At 44.0% G+C, this 27,385-nt stretch overlaps 2 gene segments (V, D, J or C); both read right to left on the bottom strand.

The window, feature by feature from the left end:
* Positions 1-10,954: 10,954 nt before the first annotated feature.
* Positions 10,955-12,306, bottom strand: LOC108541518 (T-cell receptor beta chain V region CTL-L17-like). The segment is given in 2 exon segments: positions 10,955-12,007; positions 12,167-12,306. Coding segments are annotated over 2 exon segments (576 nt in total).
* An 8,244-nt stretch (positions 12,307-20,550) lies between these two features.
* LOC108541483 (T-cell receptor beta chain V region CTL-F3-like) lies at positions 20,551-21,312 on the bottom strand. The segment is given in 2 exon segments: positions 20,551-21,089; positions 21,179-21,312. Coding segments are annotated over 2 exon segments (630 nt in total).
* Between the last annotated feature and the right edge of the window lie 6,073 nt (positions 21,313-27,385).

The following is a 27,385-nucleotide window of genomic DNA, read 5'->3' as shown; positions in this document are numbered from 1 at the left end:
CAGGCCAGTAAGGTGGAATAGACTTGCTTTGTCTCAAATGAAGCATTAGACTTTGGACTTTTGAGTTAACGCTGGAATGAGTTAAGACTTGGGGAGACTGTTGGAAAGGCACGATTGTGTTTTGCAATGTGAGAAGGACATGAGATTTGAGAGAGAAAAAAGGCAGAATGATAGAGTTTGAATATTTGTCCCCACCCATGTCTCATGTTGAATTGTCATCCCCGGTGATGGAGGTGGGGCCTGGTGGGTGGTATTTTGGTCATGGTCATGGGAGCAGATCCCTCATGGCTTGGTGCTGTCTTCATGATAGTGAGTGAGTTTTTGCAAGATCTTGTAATTTAAAAGTGTGTGGCAGCTCCCCCTCAGATATGGTGTGGCTCTGTGTCCCCACCCAATCTCACCTTGAATTGTAATAATCATCATGGATCAAGGGCAGGGCCAGGTGGAGATAATTGAATCATGGGAGCGGTTTTCTCCGTACTGTTCTCATGATAGTAAATAAATCTGAGGAATCTGATGATTTTATAAATGGGAGTGCCCTTGTGAAAGCTCTCTTGCCTGCTGCCATGTAAGACATGACTTTGGTCTTCCTTTACCTTCTGTCAATTAAACCTCTTTTTTTTTTTTTTTTTTTTTTTTAATAAATTACCCCGTCTTGGGTACATCTTTATTAGCAGCATAAGAACAGACTAATACACCCTCCACTCTCTATCTCTTGCTCCTGCTTTTGCGATGTGATGTGCCTGCTCTCCCTTGGCCTTCTGCATATTTATAAGCTTTTGGAGCCTTCTGAGAAACAGATGCCAGTATTATGCCTCTTGTACAGCCTGCGGAACCATGAGCCAATTAAACCCCTTTTCTTATAAATTACACAGTCTCACGTATTCTTTATAGTAATGCTAGAATGGGCTAATATACCTTCTCTCCACTTAAAGAAAGGAGAGGGAAGAGTAAAGAGGACTTTTTCTTGAAAATCAGACACCAGCTGAGTCATAGTAGGATAGGGCAATGGGCAGAGTACTGAGGCCCCAATTCTAGGCCCTACCTCCTGGATAACATTTCTAAACACACCATGGGCCGGAAGGGAACCTGCTGCCTTGTGGGGAAGGAACAAGACCCAGAAAGATTCATCATCTGCTGAATAAAGAGCACTTGGGCCCCAAATAATCAGCAGCAATGCCCAGGTGGTACTTGCCATACAGCTTACATGAGAATCTGAGACATGCTGGTTTCAGGTGTGATGCAGCACATACTCAGCTGTGGTGAATATGGGGAGAGGTTCCTTCTGCTTGATAAAAGGAGAGGGAAGAATAAAGGAGACTTTGTCTTGCGGATTAGGTACCAGCTTGGCCACAGTGGAGTAGAGCACAAAGTAGGCTCCGGGGGTCCTGGATTTCAGGACTTGGCTCTTGGATTGCATTTCTGGACCTGCCCTGGGCCAGAGGAGAGCCCATTGCCCTGAAAGAAGAGTCTCAGGCCTGGCAGCATGTACCACAAGCTGGCTAAAAAGTCCTTGGGCCCTGAGTGAACATTGGCAATAGTCAGGCAACTCTTGCTGTGGGCCTGGGGCAGTGGTAGCCATAGGGAGAGACTCCTCTGGTTGTGAAAAGGGCAAGGAAGAGTGGAAAGAACTTTGTCTTGTGACTTGAGTGCCAGCTCAGCTGCAGTAGAATAGAGCTCTAGATAGATTCCCAAGGTTTCTGACTCCAGGCTCTGGCTCCTGGATGGCATCTCTGGATGTCCTCAGGGTCAGGGGCCCTTGTGACCCTGAAGGGAAGGATATAAGCCTGGCTGACTTTTCCACATGCTGATTGTAGATCCCTGGGGCCTTGAGTGAACATAGGCAATAAGCAAGACAGTGGTTACCGTGGACCTTGGGTGAAACCCATTATCAGGCTGGCTTTAGTTCTGACCTAGGGTCTCAGAGATGGTAGCCACAGGGGAGCATGTGCCACTTCTCCCTCAGTTCCAGGGAATTCAGCACAGAGAGAGACAGAAACGTTTGTTTGAGTGAAAGTGAAAGAAGAGAACAAGAGTCTCTGCCAGATAATCCAGAGAATTCTTTCAGATCTTATCCAAGACCACCAAGGCAGTACATCTACGAGTCCACAAGGGACACAGAATTACTGGTCTTGGGGTGCCCCCAATGCAGGTAAGTTTTCAGAGACAAAAAACTTAGATGACAACACCCAAGTACATTCAAACATCTGAAAAGCTTTCCAAGGGCGAGTACAAACAAGCCCAGACTGCAAAGACTATAATAAATACCTAACTCTTCAATGCCCCGACACAGGCAAACATCCACAAGCCTCAAGACCATTCAGGAAAACATGACCTCACCAAATGAACCAAATAAAGCACCAGAGGCCAATCCCAAAACGAGAGAGAGATGTGTGACCTTTCAGACACAGAACTCAAAATACCTGTTTTGAAGAAACTCAACAAAATTCAAGATAACACAGGCAAGAAATTCAGAATCCTGAAGAGATCTAAATAATTAAAAACAATCAAGCAGAAATTTTGGAGCTGAAAATGCAATTGACATTCTGACGAATGCATCAGGGTTTCAACCTCACAATTGATGAGGCAGAAGAATCAATAAGCTTGAAGACAGACTACTTGAAAATACACCATCAGAGGAGAAAAAAGAATAAAAATTAATGAAGCACAAATACGAGATCTAGAAAATAGCCTCAGAAGGGCAACTTTAAGAGTTATTGACCTGAAAGAGGAGGTAGAGAGAGAGATAGGGCTGAAAGTTTATTCAAAGTCATGGTAACAGAGAAATTCCCAATCTTAGAGAAAGATATCAATATTCAAGTAAAAGAAGATTGTAGAATACCAAGCACATTTAAGTCAAAGACTACATCAAGACAATAATGAAACTTCAAGGATAAATCATAATTTCAAGGATAAAGAAAGGATTCTAGAAGCAGCAAGAGAAAATAAACAGATAACCTACAATGGAACACCAATATGGTCTAGCATCAGACTTTTCAGTGCAAATCTTACAGGTCATGAGAGAGGAGCATGACATATTTAAAGTGCTAAAAAAGTTAATACTAGAATAGTATATTCAGTGAAAATATCCTTCAAACATGAAAGGGAAAGAATGACTTCCCCAGACAAAACCTGAGGGACTTCCTCAACACCAGACTTGTCCTAGAAGAAATGAAAAGGAGAGTTTTTCAATCTGAAAGAAAAGAGCATTAATGAGAAATAAGAAATTATCTGAAGGTGCAAAACTAACTGATCATAGTGCACAGAAAAACACAATATTATAACACTGTGATTACGGCGTGTAAACTACTTAGAAAGACTAAAAGATGAACCAATTAAAAAAAAAAAAACTACAGCTTTTCAACACATAGACAGTACCTAAGATATACACAGAAAGGGCACAAAGTTGAAAGGACAATGTTAAACTATAAGAATTTTACTAGTTTTCTCTTGTTTTTGGATTGTTTGCTTAGGCAATCAGTGTTATGTTGTCATCAGTATAAGATATTATTTGCAAGCCTCATGCATAGTAACTTTAAATACGAACATATGCAACATAGTAACTTTAAATACAAACAAATACAACAGATACACAAAAATAACAAACAAGAAATGAAAATACATTATTAGGGAAAATCACCTTTACTGAAAAGAAGACAGGAAAGAAGAAACAAATGAAGAGGAGACCAGGAAACAAATACATGGCAGGAGCAAGTACTTAATTATCAACAAAAACATTGAATGTAAATGATTTAAACTCACCAATCAAAGGACAGAGAGTAGCTGAATGACTATAAAAACAAGACCCAACGATCTGTTACTTACAAGAAACACACCTCCCCTAAAAAGATATATAGATTGAAAGTGAAGAGATACAAAAAGATGTTTCATGCAAATGAAAACCAAAAAAGATCACAAGTAGTTATATCTATATCAGATAAAATGTATTTCAAGACAATAACTATAAAAAGAGGCAAAAGTTACTGTATAATAACAAAAAAGCTAGCACAAACATACACATGGAAACTGCCACATTGCCGTTATTGGCACATACTTCTGAGCATGTACCCCAATGCCACCATTTGGAAAAAGTACTTTGGCTGGCATCCCCCATTGGAGTGTTGTTGCCAGTGGAATTGGGAATGCCTCAGTCCCTCTGGTGTAGCAGATGCTTTAACCTCGAGGTGTCAAAAATCAAAGCTCTGGGCCTAATTCCAGCACCACAGGCCTACAACATGCAGCCCAGAAGTACTGAGCTGAATCTTAGCCCCCTGAAATATTCCAGAAATGAAGCCAGTCTACTGAATACAGCTTATGTAACAGTCAAACCCTCAAGGGCATAGAAGAATATAAAAGCAAAAAACCCTTCCAAAATACATCAGCTTAAAAGATTAAAGAAACATCAGCCCACAGAGATGAGAAAGAACCAGTGAAAGAACTCTGGCAACTCAACAAGTCAGAGTGTCTTCTTACCACCAAAAGAACACACTAGCTTCCCAACAATGATTCTTAACCAGGCTGAAGTGGCTGAAATGACAGACATAGAATTCAGGAACAGGATAGAAACAAACGCTATCAAGATTCAGAAGAAAGCTAAAAGTCAATCTAAGGAATCTAATGAATCAAATAAAATGACACATTAGCTGAAAGATGAAATAGTTATTTGAAGGAAGAACCAAACTGATGTGATAGAGCTGAAAAACTAACCTCAACAATGTCAATATCATCAGAAGTATTAGCAGCATAATAGATGAAGCTGAGAAAATAATCTCAGAGCTTGAACACTTGTTTTTGAATCAATTCAGTCAGACAAAAAATAAATAAAAAAAGAAAAATGAATGAAGTAAACCTCTGAGAAATATGGGATTATGTAAAAAGACCAAACCTATGACTCATTGATGTGTCTGAAAGAGAGGGAGAGAGAGTAAGCAATATTGAAAACGTATTGGAGGATATTGAGTACAAAAATTTCTCTAACCTTGCTAGAGAGTTTAACATTCAAATTCAGGAAACACAGAGAATTCTTATGAGATACTATAAAAGACAACCACCCCCAAGACACATAGTCATCAGATGCTTCAAGGTCAACATGAAAGAAAAAATAGTACAGTCAGCGAGAGAGAAAAGGCAGGTCACCTACAAAGGGAACCTCATCAGGCTAACAGCAGGTTTTTCAGGAGAAACTTTACAAGGCAGAAATAATTGGGAGCCAATATTTAACATTCTTAAAGAAATGAAATCCTAACCAGGAATTTCATATCCAGCCAAACTAAGCTTCATAAGGAAAGGAGAAATAAGATCCCTTCAGACAAGCAAATGTTTAAGGAATTTGTGACCACCAGACCTGCCTTACAAGAGGTCCTGAAGGGAGTGCTAAACATAGAAATGAAAGATCACCACCAGCCACCAAAAAAACACACTTAAGTACGTAGACCATTGACACTATAAAGCAACTACACAATCAAGTCTGCATAACAACCAAGTAACAACACAATGGCAGGATCATATCTGCACGTATTAATATTAACCTTGGATGTAGACATGCTAGATACGGCACATAAAAGTCACTTATTATTAAAAGAGTGACAGTTGGATAAACAAGTGAAACACTAAACTGTATGCTGTCTTCGGGAGACCCATCTCATATGCAACTCCCATAGGCTCAACATAAAGCGATGGAGAAAAAATGACCAAGCCAATGGGAAACAAAAAAAGGGCAACTGCCAGAATATTCCAAATTGGGCAAAATAACATTAAGTGTTGTTTGCATTCGTGCATCCATATCACAGTGATGGACCTCGGCTCACACTGAAGTTCCTGCTGCAGGAGGATGCACAGACTGAAAGCCCATTGTGGGGACATCTGAGAAGAGCTTCAAAAAGGGCAGCTTTTTCTCCTGGTTGAGACAGAGACCTTGGGAAGGATTGCCCACCTCCAGCCTGTGGCTGCCCGTTTTTGTGCAGAGAGCAGCTGACTGTGCAGTGCTGCGGATGCACTGCCACAGAGGTACAGAGGTCTGGCTGGTGCTAGTGGACTCCAGGGTTGGGGGAAAATGCTTGAGCTTGTTTCCAGAGATATTGTACCCTTCCTTGGCATCACCTTTGGTCATGCTGCTAACACTACCTGAATAATGGATCAGCCTCAGCCCTTGTTCTTGGTCTTATTGATAACAGAACATTGAATAATGGTTCCTAATCTGAGCAAATTTCAGGGTGATCTTTTTCCCTGTGTGTCTGTGGTATCTTGGTGTCTGGCTGATCCCCGCCTCCATGGGGACTGTTGGAGAGGCAGGCAGAAAGTGAAGACAAGACTTCAGAAGCAGCAGGACTCTGCAGAGGAAAGGAAAAAAACGTCTTGGAGCCCAGACTTTGCAAACTTGTGAAAGGTGGGCCTGCTGTGTTACCCTCCATGCCTACAGAGTTCACCTAGTCCAGGAACTTCTGACTATTCTCATGGAGGCTGTCGCCTGGCAAGAGCTGCAGGGAAGACGAGGTGCAGCAGAGACTCACTGGGTTTAAGCCATAACTCCCCCTTCACTTTCCCATTTTCCTCTGAGACAGTTGCTCTTCTGTCTGCACCTGCCCCTGACACCAAGGCTGACAGGCCAAAATTCTTCAACTGTGGATCTCATTAAAGATGAGAGGTATTTCCTGCATTTGCATAGCTGTAGGTAGTCTAGAAATAACTGAAAACTGCTGCAAAATCTACATAATCTTGAATTCCAGCCCTAATTTTTCTTAACCCTTTCCCTCCTAGGCTGCTTTACAAACCTCTCCAGAGCCCCTTAGATCCCAGTGGACCACAGTGCCATCCTGTGGCCAATAAGTGAAGTTTCATCATTGCTTCTGCAATGGCCCAAGGGGATGCTGGGAAGTGTCTGCAGAGTGAGCTGAGACGTTATTCTAGAAATGTCATCTTGCATGTTTTATGAGCTACTTCCCTAAACCCCAACCCCAACATTAGTTTTAACCCTGACTGTTCCTTTGAGTTATCAAACTTAACATCCCATCCTCATTCTAAATAATTCTTACCCCATAGCTGCAGTTACAGTCTCACTGAATTTTCTCCCTTAAAACTATCTAAAGAGACAGGAATAGAATAGGAAGAATGGAAGGAAATAGTGTTTACTCTAAAGCAGGAATAAAACACAGAAAGTGAAGTGTAACGTTATTTCATTTCCATTACCAAAGATAAACAAACATGTCCCCCAAATGACAATGCCACCATAAAAATAAAGATTAGCAAAAGACTAAGCAGATAATGTGATGACCTTCAAGATGGGGTCAGATATGTATTAATAAAAAGTAAAACTGGGATATAAGAAATAGGATCTCTTGGCTGGGCATGGTGGCTCACGCCTGTAATCCCAGCCCTTTGGGAGGCCAAGGTGGGCAGATCAAGAGGTCTGGAGATTGAGACAATCCTGGCTAACACAGTGAAACCCCGTATCTACTAAAAAAATACAAAACATCAGCCAGGTGTGGTGGCGGGCACGTGTAGTCCCAGCTACTCAGGAGGCTGAGGCAGGAGAATGGCGTGAACCCTCCAGACGGAGCTTGCAGTGAGCCGAGATAGCGCCTCTGCACTCCAGCCTGGGCGACAGAGTGAGACTCCATCTCGGGGGAAAGACCAAAAAAAGTCCCTTGAAAGGCAATAAGCAATCGTGGAAGGAGCGTATCTAACGGGAAAATAAGGCTGGATATAATTAAGACTAGCAAAAGGCCTGCGACAGGAAAGGAATAGCTTGTACCACGCACATGTGCTGATCTGAAGAGCAGAGAGGGAGGAGATGATTCTGGAAGAGGTAGAGGAGTGGCGTGAGATGAGGGTAAGCTGCTGCAAAATAGTATCATACGGAAGCAAATCAGCCAGGGAACTGGGGATTATATGACCTTTCTATCCACCGTCTTCTGTGACAGACCAGAGGAACCATTTCCCTTTCCAGTGACTTGTTCTACAGCCCTTGCTCCATCCCAGTGAAAGGCTCCCAGAATTTCTCTCCTCAGGTTCTCATGGACCAACTCTTATTCCTTCATTGTTGAGCAGAGTCTAAAGGGGAGGTCATCTCTTCGTGCCCTGAAGTCCCACAGTAACTGGCATAGTCCTCTCTCGTGGCTTGATCACAGGCCCCCAAGTCTATGCCTTTTCATTTCCAGTAGACTGAAAGTTAGGTGTGAGTCATGAACCTTGAACAATGCCTTTATCATAGGGCATGTAAGTGACTGTTTTCAAAATCATTGCTGTTTCTTTCACTGCCTCAGATTATATCTGAACAGAAAAGATGCATAATTGGAATGATTTCTTAAATGAATTTAAACACAAAAATCTTTCACAGTGCCATAAATAATGCAACCAAAATAATTGTTATCCTAAATGGTGACATTGTAGAGTGAAACAAAAAGCAAATAAAATTATATCAAGTATTTGAGAGGAGCCTCAGAAACCCAATCCTTCTTATACAAACATCACCATATGGCCTCCCTCTACCTGACAGACAACAGAGCCATACTCATGCCCTGCATCTGGCAGAAAAACCTTGCTGGAGCCTGTAGAGAGCTGGCAAGGGGGAGCCTTGGTGATTCTGCCCCAGAGCAGAGATTCTCTGGGAGCTCTGGATGACCTCCAGGGACTGAGATGGATGGGGGCTGTACTATGTGTTGGAGAGGAGGACATTTAGGGTGAGTGTGATCTGTGCCACTGAAGAATTTTCTGGCTGTAAAGTTGTTCACAGCCCAGAGCTGCTGCTTGCCCCATCCCTGTTCCCAATGACTGCAGCATCTACATATTCCATGCAAGGAAGGATAATGCGAAAATAATAAACTTGTTTACTCTATCCTTTAGCTACACTCAAAATAGTTGTCATGTTCTGGACTGGTGTGCTTACAAGAGATACGGACCCACAAAGTAAGGGAATTTGGAGATTGAATAGAAATAGTGTCAGCTGAGGTCACCTTAGGTCATGGTTTCTAAAAGCAAGAACAGAGAAGAGGTGAATTCGGTGTCCTTTTGGCCCCTCAAGACACGACGACTTAACAGGAACATCATTTTCTCAGAAAACATTCCAGTGATGTGCTGGAAAACTGTCTGTGGAGGTGGGCACATGCTTAGTAGCACTTACCAAGTTCTGTTGTATCAACAAAGGCACTATGGTGGATTTCAAGCTGTCAACATGGCTTCACTGAAGGGAAGAGTGTGCCTGTTTGTCTCTCGCGAGTCAGAAAAGCTGGCTCCAGCACATCCCTGGACTCCGAAGCACAACTTTCAAAGCTCTTCAGTGCTTACTACTCAACTCCTAGAAATGAGGCATCAGCAACAATATCGAAGCCCATTGTTTTCATAATAGGATGAGAGTGTGACCCTGGGTCTTGGGGTGGACAGAGGGAAGTTTGAGCCCAGAAAGGATTGAAGAGTTCTCTGAAGTTAGTTGCTCAGAGTGCAGAGCTCTTAGGGTTGTGCTGGCTGATTTGGAAGCTTCTAGATTTTGATTTGAAATACTTTTATTGACGTGCTCCTTTTTTAACTCAAAGAGATTAGTTACATTCATTTAGAGCAGGGCCTTTATTGCTTCTTGTTTGCTTATTAATAAAACCTTCCCTTTGCTATCCTTGTATGTTCATTCTCAGTGCAGGTGGGAAACCCTGCCCACCTTTTTTACCACTTCTTTCAGCATCAGTGTTTACAGTTGTGGTTAATATTCTGTTCAAGCTTAAGTTTCAGAGCTGGTCCACTGTTAGGACCATTTGTCTTAGGGGTCATGCGGATGAAGGTGGGAAAAGTCGGAGACAGGGTCCAGCAAGGAAGTCCTTGGAATAGCATCCTAAGGTCAGGGAATTCCCATCTGTGCCTGGGACTTATGCACTCCCAGGACACACAGGGCAACTAAAAAAGGAATGATCTGTTGATGAAACAATTACAATGGGTTCAGAACAATCCCTGCCAACAATTATCATTTGCTAGAGAAAGAAATTTGGTATCTGAGCCACCACAATTTCTGATAAGTGAATTTAAAGATCTATAATTCCCCAACCAGCTCTGCAGGACTCGGAGCACCTCTGTCCTGGCTGGGTCTGGGGTATTCTACCTTAACCTTTGTGTACGGGGCTGTCTCTGAGGACTCCCAGAAACCCATGATCCATAATCATGTCAGCTCTAACCACAACTTGAAATTTCATATATGTGAACTGTAGCTTCACTCAAAGAGAGGTGAAGAATTTTTATTACAATATACTTATTTATATTTGCAACAAAAACTATATTGCAATATGTAAAATAACAAACAAAACAAAAGTAATGTAAGCATTATTATTTTTAAAACTCCATCTTCTTGAGTTAAAGACCTCAGGGAAATTATTTCAAATCAAAAGACTAGAGCAACAATTATCAGAGGCTGGAGTGGAGATGGGGTGCTGGGGAGATGTTGGTTAAAGGATACAAAATTTCACTCAAATAGGAGGAAGAAGTTCAAAAGATCTATTGTACAACACAGTGACTAGAGTTAGTAACAGTGGATTGCATTCTGGAATACTGCTAACAGAGTACATTTCAAGTATTCTCACCACAGGAAAGGATAAGGATTGAGGTACTGCATATGTTAGTTAGCTAGATTTAGTCGCTGCACCATGTACATACTTTTTTATTTTTTATTTTTTTGAGACAGAGCGTTGCTCTGTCGCCCAGTCTAGAGCGCAGTGGTGCCATCTCAGCTCGCTGCAAGCTCCTCCTCCTAGGTTCACGCCATTCTCCTGCCTCAGCCTCCCAAGTAGCTGGGACTACAGGTGCCCGCCTCCACACCCGGCTAATTTTTTGTATTTTTAGTAGAAATGGGGTTTCACCGTGTTAGCCAGGATGGTCTCGATCTCCTAACTTCATGATCTGCCCGCCTCAGCCTCCCAAAGTGCTAGGATTACAGGCCCTTGTGCACACATTTTTAAATGCAGGTTACATGGTATACATATGTACAATTCTTATTTGTCAGTATTCAGGTTCTAGAAACCCAATTTCCTAGGGAACCAAGCTGACACTGGAGCAGTAGTGGACGCAAGGTTCAGTCTCCCAGGACAGGAGCAGTGGTAAATGAACACAAAATAAAGAACACTCATTGCTTACACTAGGCAGAAGAAACGAAGTCTTATTGTTATCATTGGCTGTATTCATCAAGTAACTGTCACAAAAGCCACAAAGATGTTTAAGTCAAACACGAAGATTGTTTTGCTCTGGTACTGCAGAGAACTTCCAATGTGACAGGGATAGAAGAGGCTTCAGAAGAAGGAATGTTCCTGTGGATGAAGCTTCAGACCTTGCAGATGCCAGATGCCCGAACCCATGCAGGGAAACAGGCCTCTTCCTTGCCCATGCCCAAAGCTTCTCTATGTGGGCAGCAACCTCCCAGGCCCCAAAGAAAACTGCATGTCCCAGCCCTGAAGGCCGAGGCTAAGACACCCAGTGCTTGCCTTAGAGCAGTGAGCTGGCTCTGAAGACTCCTAGAGTCCAGTGGGCCACGATTGCTTCCACCACCCACATTTACAGTTACTGTGTCTTAGGGGTGAATCTGTGGTCTCTTTCTGCCCAAAGGACAGCTGAGGTCCAAATCTACTTGTTTCCCACGGGGAGCAGGGAGCAAAGAGAGGCCTGTTAAAGGTCTCTAGATGCTGCAAGGAGAGAGAAGGATGAGGTTTGTGAACAGGAAGGAGGTGACCGTGCCACGCTGTGGCTAAGCTGCTGGCACAGAGATACACGGCTGAGTCCCCCTGCTGTGTGGGCTGGATCTTCAGAGTGGAGACGGATCCCTCAGGCCTCTCTACAGAGAACCGACCACTGGGCAGCCCTGATTTGTCTGGTGCATCCTTGCCTTGGAAGTAAATTAAAAACTCCAGGCCCTTCCCCAGGCTCTGTCGGTACCAATAAAGGGCGGTATGACCTGAAATTGGATCACACCTGAGCACTACATCCTTTCCCTCCTCTGTGACCTTGTTCCTGGGGGACTGGGAGACTCCAGCACCTGTGTGATCTGTGGAGGCACAAGTTAGGAACAGAACAAGGGAAACAATTTTAGTCATCACACGAATCCCACCCCTCCACACACAGACACATACACATACAAACACCCCCTGGCACACACACACACACTCACACACACAATGAGACTGGTTGGTGTCTGAGGACTCACCTGCCCCCAGGAGGCACAGGGCTGCCCAGCAGAGGAGCCTGGTGCCCATGGCAGAGTCAGGGCAGGATGGGAGCTTTACCAGATCAGAGTCATTGTGAGCAGGAGCAGAGGAGGAGGGACGTCCCTGTCCTTACACGGAAGTTCCCACCGTGACATCACTTCCTCTCCCAATCTGCATGACCTCAGGAACACAGGATTTATATTAGAACACACTCGGATGATTACTTTAAATATTTATACGCTCCTTGTAAACAACGTTATTTGCATGGGACATCGCTTTGGGCTCCTGTGCTGTCTGGACCGAGAGGCTTCACGCTGCGTCTCCGAGTTCACCTTCTCATCTCACAGCCGCTCCTCTGTCTGCTGGGCACGCTCTGTAGGATGTGCCAACAGCAACCCCAACACCAGGCACCAAAGTGTGAGCTCATTGTCTTTCCTGCAAGTCGGGGTCCCCCTGCCATCCCCATTCATGCCGCAGCCTCCTCCATTCCCCTAGTCACACGTGCCCAATGGAATGCCCCATCACATGGGTTCCCTCACGAACTGCCTTCATGCCTTTCTTCTGGGATCATTTTCCACCCTCGTTAACTATAATTCAGAAAAGGTACCTTGGTGACAAACTCACAGAATTTTTTTAGTGTTCCATATTTTCTTTTCCTGTCCTATAGATTTTTTTAAAATCAATCTGAATCTTCAATAGCTGAGGACTATAATTCTGATTTAATGGTTATTTTTAATTCTCTTTCTTGACTTTAACTATTTCTCTCATTCTATTCCACTGAAAGATATTTATCTCTCCCTTTTGACGGCTGTTAAAATCTTCTCTTTGTCATTTGTGGTCTGCAATTTCACCGGGACCTGCCTATTCATCTTACAATTCATCTGAATTCTTGAACAAGGATTTCGGTCTCAAACGTCTCAGGAACATTCTCAGCTAACATCATATACACAGTCATCTCAGGCCATTTGCCCTATTTTCTCTTTCTGAAACTTCAATTATATATAAGAAAAAAAATTTCAATAAAACATTCTATACTTTCTGATATTCTAAAAACTTCATTTTTTCCTTGTTCCTTCACTTTTTTATATTTTACATTTAATTTTCTGTGTTTCATTCTAGGTGATTTCTTGAGACCCATCTTTGATATTGCTACTAATCTCTTTAGAAGCCTTGAATCTGCTGTTTAGCTTCCATTTTGTTTTCTCGAGTAATCATAATGATTTCTAGACATTCTATTTGATTATTTCTTTAATGTTTTTTGATGGTTTGGGGCAGTCTCTTTTTTCATGTCCTTGTTTCAGTTCCTTCTTGTATTCATTTAAACGTAGCTCTTCAAACATCCACATCTTATGATGGCAGAATTTAAAATCTTTAAGATGTTCATCTGAATAGTTTATTGCTTCTGCTCACTGTTCCTGCTCGGTTTTTGTTTCAATATTTTTAATAGTGGGAGTGAATTGGTCTGCTGTTAATCTATAAAATTCAGGGAGAGGCCAGGGTTGAGAGTGCAGAACGTCAAGACTCCGTAGCTTTTCAACTGTCTCCAGTCTCACCCCCAAATGCATGGGGTCAGGAACTGTCTGCTGCACTCTGAGCTGCGAAATACCCCCATAGATTAGATTCCTCACATCACAGCCTGCTCTGAGGACAGCCCCAGTGTAGGTTCCAGAAGAGAATTCTGATTTTCTCTTTCTTTTTTATTACGCTTCCTTCAAAAACAGAGCCTGTAAGGCTGTATATGCATGAGGTTTTGTTTTTTTTGTTGTTTGTTGGTTTTTTTTTTTTTCCTGTTCTTCCAAGGAAACCAAAGTCCTAGCATCAAGGATTTGTTCCACCATTAGCCAACTTAAGACAATTGTGGGACAAAAGTAGCTCACTATTTAGGTCCAACTTTTACAAAGAAAAATCAATATTTTTTTATTTGAAATCGTATGCTCTCCTTTGAGTAGAATAAGAGGTCACATTAATCATGAATTAAATCTGCTGGCTAGATCTCCCCTCCAGACCTTCTCTTCCTCAGCTCCCCCTACATTTATATAAGGTCTAACTCCTGTCATACATCCTCCTCTCCATAGTACTCTTAGTGGCTCTGTTTTATTGATGTAAACCTAATGGAGTTTCTGGTACCAGAAGTGGTTCCAAAATCACAAACCTGTGTGCATGGGTTTCTGGAAATGGATCTCCAATCTGTCTAGAGTTGTTGTGGGGAAAGAGTCCGAAGGAGAGCATAGAGACCTGGAGGAGGTCTGGTGCTACAGACACAGGAGGAATCTTACCCATGATAGTGACTCCTCGTTAATTTCAGGGACCTACCTTAGCCCAGCAATCAAACGGCTAAGATTTCTTATAGTTAATGCCAGATCTCTGCCAGGGTAAAATGGATCTAGGGTGCTCCTGTTATTTGTTCATCCATCCACCCATCATTCACTGCATCATTGAATCATTCATTCTCCTTGAAATGGGTCTCCCCCTGTGCCAGGCACTGCTGTTGGGATATAAAGCAGACATAGCCTTGGCCTTCATAGGGTTTAAAGTATCTGGATGATTCCAATTGTGCTAAATTCTACTGATTAACAGACACATGATAGCATGAGAGATTATTAAAGGGAAACTGACCTCAGCTGGGAGCCGAGGGAAGCATAGTGGTGATTATCACTAGGGCTGATCATGCTGAGATCTGAAGCACAGGTAGGTGTTGACCACTACAGAAAAGAAATCTCCAGCCCAGGGCACAGGAAGTGGACTTTGGAGTCTCTCAACATGGCAAGAGTAGAGAAGGGCAAGGAGGTCGGGGAGGAGAAACCCAGCAAGGTATTGGAGGGTGACTGTGAATATAGGAAATGCAGGCTGTGGCTAAGACGACGTTAGGGTTCAATATGAGGAAAATCATAGAGAGGAAAGCATCTGGTTCCCAGGTAGAGATGGGAGTCTAGATGGATCTGAAATACAAATCCTATTTCACCTACGAGGCCTCAGACTCAGGTGAATGACTAGGAAAGTCAGAGCTGAGAAAGCCCTGGTCCCAGCCCAAAAGGACAGCTCAGAGGAAAGACCAGAGGGGGACAAAGAAGACATCTGAGGCCCTGAGACCAGTCCTGGCCTGGCTGAGACTGACTGCAGAGGCACCTGGCACAGACCAAGGCTCCCACTGGCCAGGCACAGTGGGGATCCAAAGTTTCTGGTGGTAGGACCAAGGGCATTGCTGAGTCTGGGGTGGGGATGAGGGCAGAGCCTCTCCTGCCTTTATGTGCAGAGAGGAGACGGCCGTGCAGCACTGTGGCTTCACTGCTGGCACAGAAGTACACAGATGTCTGGGAGGGAGCAGCCGACTCCAGCCTAAGCATGAAATTCTGTAGGTTTGATCTGGAGACACTGTAGCCATCAGGGACTTCTCCTGTGTCAGTGCTACCTTTACCAACTGAGTAATGAATCAGCCTCAGTCCCATGCCTGGGTCTTGTCGATACCAGTACATGTAGTTATGGTTCATATCCTGGGCACACTGCAGTGTCATGCTCTGTCCTGTCTTCAGGATTTGGAATTTTGGGGTCTGAGTGACACCAGCATTCACTGGACCTGCAGAGAAGAACAAAACTGATGCTGCAGCCCCAGTGGGAAGGCGCTGGGCCTTGAAATCCATGCAAGGGGCCCTGCCCAGGACCCACCTGGCCACAGGAGACAAAAGGCCGCACAGCACAGGAGCTTGATGCGCATGGCAGGTGCTACAGGATGGAGGGGTCTTCTGGGTCTGTGCATTGGTGAAAGGGAACAGGTCTTTCAGGGCATCATTCTGAGACCTCATTCTCCCTCCCAGGGCCCCAGAGCCTTCCTGTCAGGAGAGGCCACGCCCCTTCCCCAGATGGTCAAATTCAAGATAAATTCACCAGTGAAGAGTTTGGATGGGAAGAATGCCTTTGTCTGAATTGATGCAAGTCTACCATCTTTTTAAGATCTTTTGGTAATTAGTTTGTAACTCAATGTATATTTTTTATTCCCATGATGATGTAATTACTTGGCTGTGCACGCTGACCCACGCCTGTAATCTTAGCCCTTTGGGAGGCTGAAGAGAGCAGATCACTTGAGGCCAGGAGATGGACACCAGCCTGACCAACATGGTGAAATCCCATCTGTACTAAAAATACAGAAATTATCCAGGCATCCTGACGTGCACCTGTAGTCACAGCTACTCGGGAGTCGGAGGCACCAGAATTGCTTGAACCAGGGAGACAGAGGTTGCAGTGAGCCGAGATCATGCCACAGCACTTCTACCTGGGTGATAGAGTGAGACTCCATCTCAGAATAATAATAATAATAATTACTCATTAATACACTGATATTGGTTATCTAAGCATTACTATAGTCTAGAATCTTAGAAAAACTCCTCCTGTCTTCCGGGTGTTTTTGACTCCTGTGTCCCAAATACTCCTTCAAATATCCTTTTCTAATCTGCTTAATTGACCATAATCCTGTTCAAAATCCTTTGTCTATATTGGTTTTCTCTGTTATTAGCTTTCCAAATCCCAGGGGCAGGCTCATCAACATTGGAGTTGTCGTTTTGTTCTGTTTCTTGTCAATTTCCTGACAGATGGGACTCCTGACAAACCCAGCTGAGCACCTTCAGCTCCACCCAGGGCTGTTGCTTTCTGTGCCTGGGGTTAGACCGCAGCAGGCAGAACCACCTCACGCTGCTGACTGCCTATGTGGACGATGGTGGCTGCCCAGCACTGCCCATGATCTACAGGCACAAAGGTGTCTTGATGTGTAAGCGACTTGGGGAGACAAGGCTAACTTTAGGGTAAGGAAGAATGTTCTGGATGTATTGCTGCCATTAATTTAGTAATAAATACAAAGGAACCAACTCAAATACCCATCAATCAATGAGTGGATAAAGAAACTGTGAGATATATATATGAAATAGATATAATATATATGAAATAGATATAATATGTATGAAATAGATACAATATATATATGTTTCAGGGACTTACCCAAGCCCAGCAATCAAAGGGGTAAGATTTCTTGTAGTTAATACCAGATCTCTGCCAGGGTGAAATAGATCTAGGATGCTTCTGTTATTCGTTCATCCATCCACCCATCATTCACTGCGTCATTGACTCATTCATTCTCCTTGAAATGGGTCTTCCCCTGTGCCAGGCACTGCTGTTGGGATATAAAGCAGACATAGCCTTGGCCTTCATGGGGTTTAAAGTATCTGGATGATTCCAATTGTGCTAAATTCTACTGACTAACAGACACAGGATAGCATGAGAGATTATTAAAGGGAAACTGACCTCAGCTGGGAGCCGAGGGAAGCATAGTGGTGATTATCACTAGGGCTGATCATGCTGAGATCTGAAGCACAGGTAGGTGTTGACCACTACAGAAAAGAAATCTCCAGCCCAGGGCACAGGAAGTGGACTTTGGAGTCTCTCAACATGGCAAGAGTAGAGAAGGGCAAGGAGGTCGGGGAGGAGAAACCCAGCAAGGTATTGGAGGGTGACTGTGAATATAGGAAATGCAGGCTGTGGCTAAGACGACGTTAGGGTTCAATATGAGGAAAATCATAGAGAGGAAAGCATCTGGTTCCCAGGTAGAGATGGGAGTCTAGATGGATCTGAAATACAAATCCTATTTCACCTACGAGGCCTCAGACTCAGGTGAATGACTAGGAAAGTCAGAGCTGAGAAAGCCCTGGTCCCAGCCCAAAAGGACAGCTCAGAGGAAAGACCAGAGGGGGACAAAGAAGACATCTGAGGCCCTGAGACCAGTCCTGGCCTGGCTGAGACTGACTGCAGAGGCACCTGGCACAGACCAAGGCTCCCACTGGCCAGGCACAGTGGGGATCCAAAGTTTCTGGTGGTAGGACCAAGGGCATTGCTGAGTCTGGGGTGGGGATGAGGGCAGAGCCTCTCCTGCCTTTATGTGCAGAGAGGAGACGGCCGTGCAGCACTGTGGCTTCACTGCTGGCACAGAAGTACACAGATGTCTGGGAGGGAGCAGCCGACTCCAGCCTAAGCATGAAATTCTGTAGGTTTGATCTGGAGACACTGTAGCCATCAGGGACTTCTCCTGTGTCAGTGCTACCTTTACCAACTGAGTAATGAATCAGCCTCAGTCCCATGCCTGGGTCTTGTCGATACCAGTACATGTAGTTATGGTTCATATCCTGGGCACACTGCAGTGTCATGCTCTGTCCTGTCTTCAGGATTTGGAATTTTGGGGTCTGAGTGACACCAGCATTCACTGGACCTGCAGAGAAGAACAAAACTGATGCTGCAGCCCCAGTGGGAAGGCGCTGGGCCTTGAAATCCATGCAAGGGGCCCTGCCCAGGACCCACCTGGCCACAGGAGACAAAAGGCTGCACAGCACAGGAGCTTGATGCGCATGGCAGGTGCTACAGGATGGAGGGGTCTTCTGGGTCTGTGCATTGGTGAAAGGGAACAGGTCTTTCAGGGCATCATTCTGAGACCTCATTCTCCCTCCCAGGGCCCCAGAGCCTTCCTGTCAGGAGAGGCCACGCCCCTTCCCCAGATGGTCAAATTCAAGATAAATTCACCAGTGAAGAGTTTGGATGGGAAGAATGCCTTTGTCTGAATTGATGCAAGTCTACCATCTTTTAAGATCTTTTGGTAATTAGTTTGTAACTCAATGTATATTTTTTATTCCCATGATGATGTAATTACTTGGCTGTGCACGCTGACCCACGCCTGTAATCTTAGCCCTTTGGGAGGCTGAAGAGAGCAGATCACTTGAGGCCAGGAGATGGACACCAGCCTGACCAACATGGTGAAATCCCATCTGTACTAAAATACAGAAATTATCCAGGCATCCTGACGTGCACCTGTAGTCACAGCTACTCGGGAGTCGGAGGCACCAGAATTGCTTGAACCAGGGAGACAGAGGTTGCAGTGAGCCGAGATCATGCCACAGCACTTCTACCTGGGTGATAGAGTGAGACTCCATCTCAGAATAATAATAATAATAATTACTCATTAATACACTGATATTGGTTATCTAAGCATTACTATAGTCTAGAATCTTAGAAAACTCCTCCTGTCTTCCGGGTGTTTTGACTCCTGTGTCCCAAATACTCCTTCAAATATCCTTTTCTAATCTGCTTAATTGACCATAATCCTGTTCAAAATCCTTTGTCTATATTGGTTTTCTCTGTTATTAGCTTTCCAAATCCCAGGGGCAGGCTCATCAACATTGGAGTTGTCGTTTTGTTCTGTTTCTTGTCAATTTCCTGACAGATGGGACTCCTGACAAACCCAGCTGAGCACCTTCAGCTCCACCCAGGGCTGTTGCTTTCTGTGCCTGGGGTTAGACCGCAGCAGGCAGAACCACCTCACGCTGCTGACTGCCTATGTGGACGATGGTGGCTGCCCAGCACTGCCCATGATCTACAGGCACAAAGGTGTCTTGATGTGTAAGCGACTTGGGGAGACAAGGCTAACTTTAGGGTAAGGAAGAATGTTCTGGATGTATTGCTGCCATTAATTTAGTAATAAATACAAAGGAACCAACTCAAATACCCATCAATCAATGAGTGGATAAAGAAACTGTGAGATATATATATGAAATAGATATAATATATATGAAATAGATATAATATGTATGAAATAGATACAATATATATATGTTTCAGGGACTTACCCAAGCCCAGCAATCAAAGGGGTAAGATTTCTTGTAGTTAATACCAGATCTCTGCCAGGGTGAAATAGATCTAGGATGCTTCTGTTATTCGTTCATCCATCCACCCATCATTCACTGCGTCATTGACTCATTCATTCTCCTTGAAATGGGTCTTCCCCTGTGCCAGGCACTGCTGTTGGGATATAAAGCAGACATAGCCTTGGCCTTCATGGGGTTTAAAGTATCTGGATGATTCCAATTGTGCTAAATTCTACTGACTAACAGACACAGGATAGCATGAGAGATTATTAAAGGGAAACTGACCTCAGCTGGGAGCCGAGGGAAGCATAGTGGTGATTATCACTAGGGCTGATCATGCTGAGATCTGAAGCACAGGTAGGTGTTGACCACTACAGAAAGGAAATCTCCAGCCCAGGGCACAGGAAGTGGACTTTGGAGTCTCTCAACATGGCAAGAGTAGAGAAGGGCAGGGAGGTCGGGGAGGAGAAACCCAGCAAGGTATTGGAGGGTGACTGTGAATATAGGAAATGCAGGCTGTGGCTAAGATGACTTTAGGGTTCAATATCAGGAAAAACCATAGAGAGGAAAGCATCTGGTACCCAGGTAGAGATGGGAGTCTAGATGGATCTGAAATACAAAGCCTATTTCACCTACGAGGCCTCAGACTCAGGTGAATGACTAGGAAAGTCAGAGCTGAGAAAGCCCTGGTCCCAGCCCAAAAGGACAGCTCAGAGGAAAGACCAGAGGGGGACAAAGAAGACATCTGAGGTGCTGGGACCAGTCCAGTCCAGGCCGGGCTGAGACCGACTGCTGAGGCACCTGGCACAGACCGAGACTGGCATTGCCCGGGCCCACTGGGGCTCCAAAGTTTCTGGTGGTAGGACCAAGGGCATTGCTGAGTCTGGGGTGGGGATGAGGGCAGAGCCTCTCCTGCCTTTATGTGCAGAGAGGAGACGGCCATGCAGCACTGTGGCTTCACTGCTGGCACAGAAGTACACAGATGTCTGGGAGGGAGCAGCCGACTCCAGCCTGAGCAGGAAATCCTTTTTGTTTAATCTGGAGACACTGTAGCCATCGGGGACTTCTCCTTTGTCAGTGGTATTCTCAGCAACTGAGTAATGAATCAGCCTCAGCCCCATGCCTGGGTCTTGTCGATACCAGTACATGCGCTCATGGTTCATATCCTGGGCACACTGCAGTGTCATGCTCTGTCCTGTCTTCAGGACTTGGAATTTTGGGGTCTGAGTGACACCAGCACTCACTGGACCTGCAGAGAAGAACAAAACTGATGCTGCAGCCCCAGTGGGAAGGCGCTGGGCCTTGAAATCCATGCAAGGGGCCCTGCCCAGGACCCACCTGGCCACAGGAGACAAAAGGCCGCACAGCACAGGAGCCTGATGCTCATGGCATGGGCTGCAGGACGGAGAGGTCTTCTGGGTCTGTACATTGATGAAAGGGGAACAGGTCTTTCAAGGGCATCATTCTGAGACCTCATACTCCCTGCCTGGGCCCTAGAGCCTTCCTGTCAGGAGTGGCCACGCCCCTTCCCCAGATGGTCAAATTCAAGATAAATTCACCAGTGAAGAGTTTGGATGGGAAGAATGCCTTTGTCTGAATTGGTGCAAGTCTACCATCTTTTTTTTTTTAGATCTTTTGGTAATTAGTTTGTAGCTCAAAGTATATTTTGTATTCCCATGATGGTATAATTACTTGGCTGTGCACAGTGGCCCACGCCTGTAATCCTAGCCCTTTGGGAGGCTGAAGAGAGCAGATCACTTGAGGTCAGGAGTTGGAGACCAACAGGGTGAAATCCCATCGGTACTAAAATACAGAAATTATCCAGGCATCCTGACGTGCACCTGTACTCACAGCTACTCAGGAGTCTGAGACACCAGAATCGCTTGAACCAGGGAGGCGGAGGTTGCAGTGAGCCGAGATCGTGCCACTGCACTCCAGCCTGGATGACAGAATGAGACTCCATCTCAAAATAATAACAATCATAATAATAACTCATTAATGCACTGATATTGGTTATCTAAGTGTTGCTACAGTCTAGAATCTTAAAACACCTCCTCATGTCTTCCTGGTGTTTTTGACTCCTGTGTCCCAAATACTCCTTCAAGCATCCTTTCCTAATTTGCTTAATTGACCATAATCCTGTTTAAAATCCTTTGTCTATATGGGTTTTCTCTGTTAGCAAGTTTCCAAATCCCAGGGGCAGGCTCATCAACATTGGAGGAGTCATTTTGTTCTGTTTCTTGTCAATTCACTGACAGATGGGACTCCTGACAAACCCAGCTGAGCACCCTCAGCTCAACCCAGGGCTCTTGTTTCTGTGCCTGGGGTGAGACTGCAGCAGACAGAACCACCTCATGCTGCTGACTGCCCTCTCTGTGTGGACGATGGTGGCTGCCCAGCACTGCCCATGATCTATGGGCACAAAGGTGTCCTGATGTATAAGGGACTTGGGGGGACAGGGCAAGACTTTAAGGTAAGGAAGAATGTACCTGCCATTAATTTAGTAATATATAAAAAGGAACCAGCCCAAATGCCCATCAATCAACGAGTGGATAAAGAAACTGTGATATATATAATATAAAAAAAATATATATATATATATAAAATGAAATTCTCTGCAGCCATAAAAAGGAATGAATTAACAGCATTTGGAGTGACCTACCTGGATGAGATGGGAGACTATCAGTGAAGTAACTCAGAAAAGTAAAACCAAACATCTTGTGTTCTCACTGATATCTGGGAGCAAAACTATGAGGACACAAAGGCATAAGAATGATACAATGGACTTTGGGGACTTGGGGGGGAAGAGCGGGAAGGGGTGAGGGATAAAAGACACAATATGGTGCAGTGTATACTGTTCGGGTAGTGGGTACACCAAAATCTTGCAAATCGTCACTCAAGAACTTACTCATGTAACCAAATGCCACCTGTACCCCAATAACATATGGAAAATAAAATTAAATTAAAATGTAAAAGAAAATATTCTCTCACGGCCTGCAACCATGAACATGGAGTGTTTTTGGTTTTTGGTTTTGTTTAAAAAAAGGAGCTCCAAAACTGTACCTTTGGTGCACAGAGCCCCACATTTGGAAGGATGCTGCACTTAGTTTTAAACTCTGCTGTCATGATCTTCAAATTCTCAACAGTGTTTGGACAAAGGACCTGCCAGTAAGTTTTGCCACTGGTTGTAAATACATTATTTTGTTTCATATTCTGCTCACCTCCCCATGTGCTTGTTTCCTTTCAGCACAAGAGCACAACCAGGGTCTGGGTCACTCAGCATCTATGGAACTTAAGAATAAAGAAAACAGAAATGAAAGTCACAGCAAAGGACATCTGGTACTGAAAGTCACAGCTGGGATCAAACAAGCCCATGAATAGGTTCCATATCTGTGCCCAGGACTCTGGTTCAGGAGACAGAGAAACACACAGCACAGTGGCCTGGTGCCCAGGGCAGGGCCAGAACAGGAAGATCGATTTTAGCTCAAGGCTCAGGTTTTACGGGTTGGACACTTGGGGTGAAGTCAAAGAGAACCCTTCTCCCAATAAGACATCGTCTGTCAATGTAAGTCGCTGTGATGATGGTTTGCTTGACCCCAGCATGCTCACTGTGTGAACACGAAGCCCAGCTGCATGTGTGTCTGATGGGAACGCAAAATAATTTCCTTAAAGATAATTAACTTTTGTCAAAAAGTAACATAAATTTGTTTGATTGAATGAGTTGATGAGAAACTAAACGAATGAAAATGAATAGATTTTGTAGAATCAGCTTCTATTAGCTGAAAAAACCTTTTGAGGTTATTTTGGCACAACATCCAACTACAGATAGAATTGTCCCTACCATGGGCCAGGTAGCTCACATGGCTTCAACCCCTTCTAAAACCAGAAAACCTCCCAGGAACTCCTCCCTGCCTTGATTATTTAGCTGTGTATTCAAGGGGATTAATCAGAAGAGGTTTGACATTTGCATTAAAAATTTTTGCGAACAAAATGACTCTGCAGTGATAGAGGTCACGTGATTGGTCGTTGGGATGGAGAGAGGCATTGCAGAGGGGAGTGAGAGACTTTCTGGGTGAGGCAGATACGTCTTCATAGAGGTGGGTTGCATACGTTGATATATGTTGCTCAAAAATCACTGATCCGTTCATTTAAAAGGTGTCGCGTTTGCTTCATATAATTTATATATCAAAAATGTTGATTTTAAATGTCTGAGGAGATATGTATGCTACATCCTCTAGTTAATTTTATCAAATGAATTATCAGGCATATATATTTCCATTTCTGTGACTTCTGAGTCCTCAACCTAAGATTCCTTTGCAGAATGTGTCCATATCTGTCTTTGCACATTGGCATGGTGGAAGCAGTTGTCTGAGACCAGCAAAGGAAACCAAAATATCTAGGCTTCTACTATATGCTAGATACTTTATGCCATTAAAGGTTATATAGATCTCTGCTGATGGAGAGTGGTAGTCTCATTTTATAGATAAAAAAATGTTAAAACTAAACCCTTTAAGATCTGGCCTCAGATCTCGATGAGCTGGTGTTAGAGTGGAAGTCACGGCTGGGAGTCATGGTGCCTCTTCAGACCACTTTCCCTACACCACTGTCTCCAGGGTAAACAGATCTCTGACTATGATGCTATTAGAGCCAGCAGGTCTAAAAGGGATGTAGAGGAAAACATTCCAATTTATTGTAGGTTGGCAGCTTTATGAAATATTTTATAGAGCTGTAAACACTGAACTTAGACTGGGCAGGGATGGAGTATCAGTACTACATCCTAATAGCTATTTAATTTGGTCAAGTTATTTAACCAATGGGCCAGTTGTCTCACCTGTACCATGAGAAAAGCATTTGTGTCTTAGGGTTTTCTTCTGACACTTGAATTTCTAAATAACTGAAACTTCCCAAAAGAAGGACTTCTATTCTGTGTATAGTAAAATAACAGTAAATGATGGAATCATTATTTTTTTCTAAGTCTTGCCCATGGAGTAGAATTGAAGTGTGAATGTGCATTAATGTAATCCATGCTTTCGGTTCTGCAGATGACTATGCCACTCATGTGACAGATGGTTTCGTAGAAACAGTGAAAGACCATAAATATGGTATATTCATACAATGAAATATTATTAAGCATTAAAAAGAAGAAAATCCAGCCATTCGTGATAGCACGGATGAAGCTGCAGGACACTGTGCTAAGTGAATAAGCCTGGCACGGAAAGACAAATACTGCATGATTCTGCTTATAGTAGGCTCCCTAAAAGTCAAACTCATGAAAGCAAAGATAAAAGTGGTGATATCCAAGGGCTGGGAGTGGAGAAAATGGGGAATTGCTGTCAGCAGGTATAAAAATTCAGTCAGCAAGATAAGTAAGATCTAGAGAGCTTCTGTACAACCTTGTACTTGTAGATTACAATACTGTATTGTACACTTAAAAATCTATTTAACATAAGGATCTCATGTTCCATGTTCCTACCACATTAAATTAAAATGCTGGCAAAAAATGGGGGAGGTAGCTAAAGAGAGAAAGAGAAAGAAGGAGAAATTTGTATAATTCAGAAACCAAGTAAAGTACTTTGAATAAGTAAAACTAAAATAAAACAAAATAAATTTAAGCCTTAACACTCTAAAATGAAATATTTTTTATTAAACAATTTTTGTCATGTTTTATTTTATGTCATAAAATATACAAAGAAAGGGCCTCAAAACTTCATTGAAGAAAAGATACAAAATAAACTAACTAATGAATAACAATTATTCATGTTACTTTTCCTCAAGGTAGATTGCATTAGTTACAGAAAGTCTACAGTGTAGAAAATTTTATCTTTCTTTTTGCTGCCATGAAGGATGAATGGATATGCTTTAGCCTAGAAGTCATATGTTTCTTGGACTTGTCAAGGTAGAGGTTATAATGGTCACATAGGAGGCATGACCTTCCCCTCCTGCTAACGGGACCTGAAAGGAGGAAGCCAGATGAGGGGACAGATGTACAGAGTAGGGGAGGGTGGAGAGGTGTTGGAGAACACACGACAGCCAGTTATTAAATATGAGACCAGGGGCAGCTGCCTTCCCTCAGATACAAAAACAGGCAAAATAATAAATACTTGTGATTTCAGTGAGCTTTAAAGCAGATCACATATAGAAGCAGCAGGGAATGTCTGGGAAAGAAAACCCTGTAAGCTTGGCAGGGCCTGAGCCCCTCTGGCTGGAAGCACCTGCCTCACAGTTACTTCCTGAATGGGGCAGGAAAGTTTCTGGCGTTTCCTTGGAGAACTGGCCTTTCCCAGTTACTCTCTGCAGGCTACCCCTACATGCTGCTACAATCGGCAGGGCCCAGGCTTTGCTACGCCAGGAGATCTTCCTGTCCTACACAGCCCTGAAACTAAAGGTGGGGCCGGTGGAACACAGTCCCCACATGCCTACGTCACATCTGCCTTTCCTCTGTCCTCCCTGTCCCAGGCCTGACACTCATTCCCAGTCCTTGCCATCCCAGCTCCTTCATCCTCCACTCCCCATGCAGAGGCAGAGACACTCCCTCCTTGGTGCAAACTGAAGACTCTAGCACCCCTGCCCTTCCTTGGCAGTGAGGGGTCTGTGCTTAACTCCACATGTCCAGGCCCTACTCAGGGAATCCCAAAGGGCGGCTGACGCCATCAGGCAGCCCGTCATCCCCTTCAGCCTTCTCCTGGCCACCCTCCAGTCCTACCCAGGGTCTCTTACAGCACTGTGGAGCCACAGCGCCACCAAGTGGCCAAAAATCCGCAGTCTCATGGATTCACATTTGGCCTAATGAGCTCAAGATTGTCCAAAGAAGGAACAGATGCCCTGCTCTCACTCCTGCAATCCCGACCCTCTCACACACCCCTCTATACTTCCCCAGAAGGGCCAATCTAGAGTTGACCTTAAAGTCCACCTTTAGCTAGCGGAGGCAAAAGTATGCATTAACCAACATTTTGATTGCAAAATAAACAATGTTACAGCACTGCAATTAGTATGCTAGGAGGGATGAGAGAAGCCTGAAAAATACAGGTCACAGATTTAAACAGTGTGAAGATATCAAATAGACCTAGCCTGGAAACTGTATTCAATCGTTCCTTTTGATTAATCAGACCCACGTTTTCATATTTGTATTTAAATGAATTATTAGCAAATTTTACATAGTATATTTTAGAAGGAAAATTCTTAGATTTTTATAAATGTATTTCTGAACTTACAAAATCTTGAAATAAACAACCCTTTCAGCTGTAACTTCGGCAGATTCAATTGGCTGTGACATTACCTGTCACTCCACAGAAGTGTCTACGAGCTCCACCAGTGACCCAGCACCTCTTAGTAATGAGACCCAGAGAAACTATGTCCATGTGAATGAGTTTCCACAAGAACACACATGCACACACGTACATGTACACACACACACACACATGCACATGCACACACACATTCACACACACTATATCTTTTTTTTTTTTTTTTCTTGAGATGGAGTCTCACGCTGTCGCCCAGGCTGGAGTGCAATGGCGAGATCTCGGCTCATGGCAACCTCCACCC

This window comes from Rhinopithecus bieti, unplaced genomic scaffold (assembly GCF_001698545.2).
Source record: "Rhinopithecus bieti isolate Rb0 unplaced genomic scaffold, ASM169854v2 scaffold_20175, whole genome shotgun sequence".
In the NCBI taxonomy this organism is placed as follows: Eukaryota; Metazoa; Chordata; class Mammalia; order Primates; family Cercopithecidae; genus Rhinopithecus; species Rhinopithecus bieti.
The sequence above is the reverse complement of the archived record's forward strand: the minus strand, read 5'-3'. Positions and strand labels throughout refer to the sequence as shown.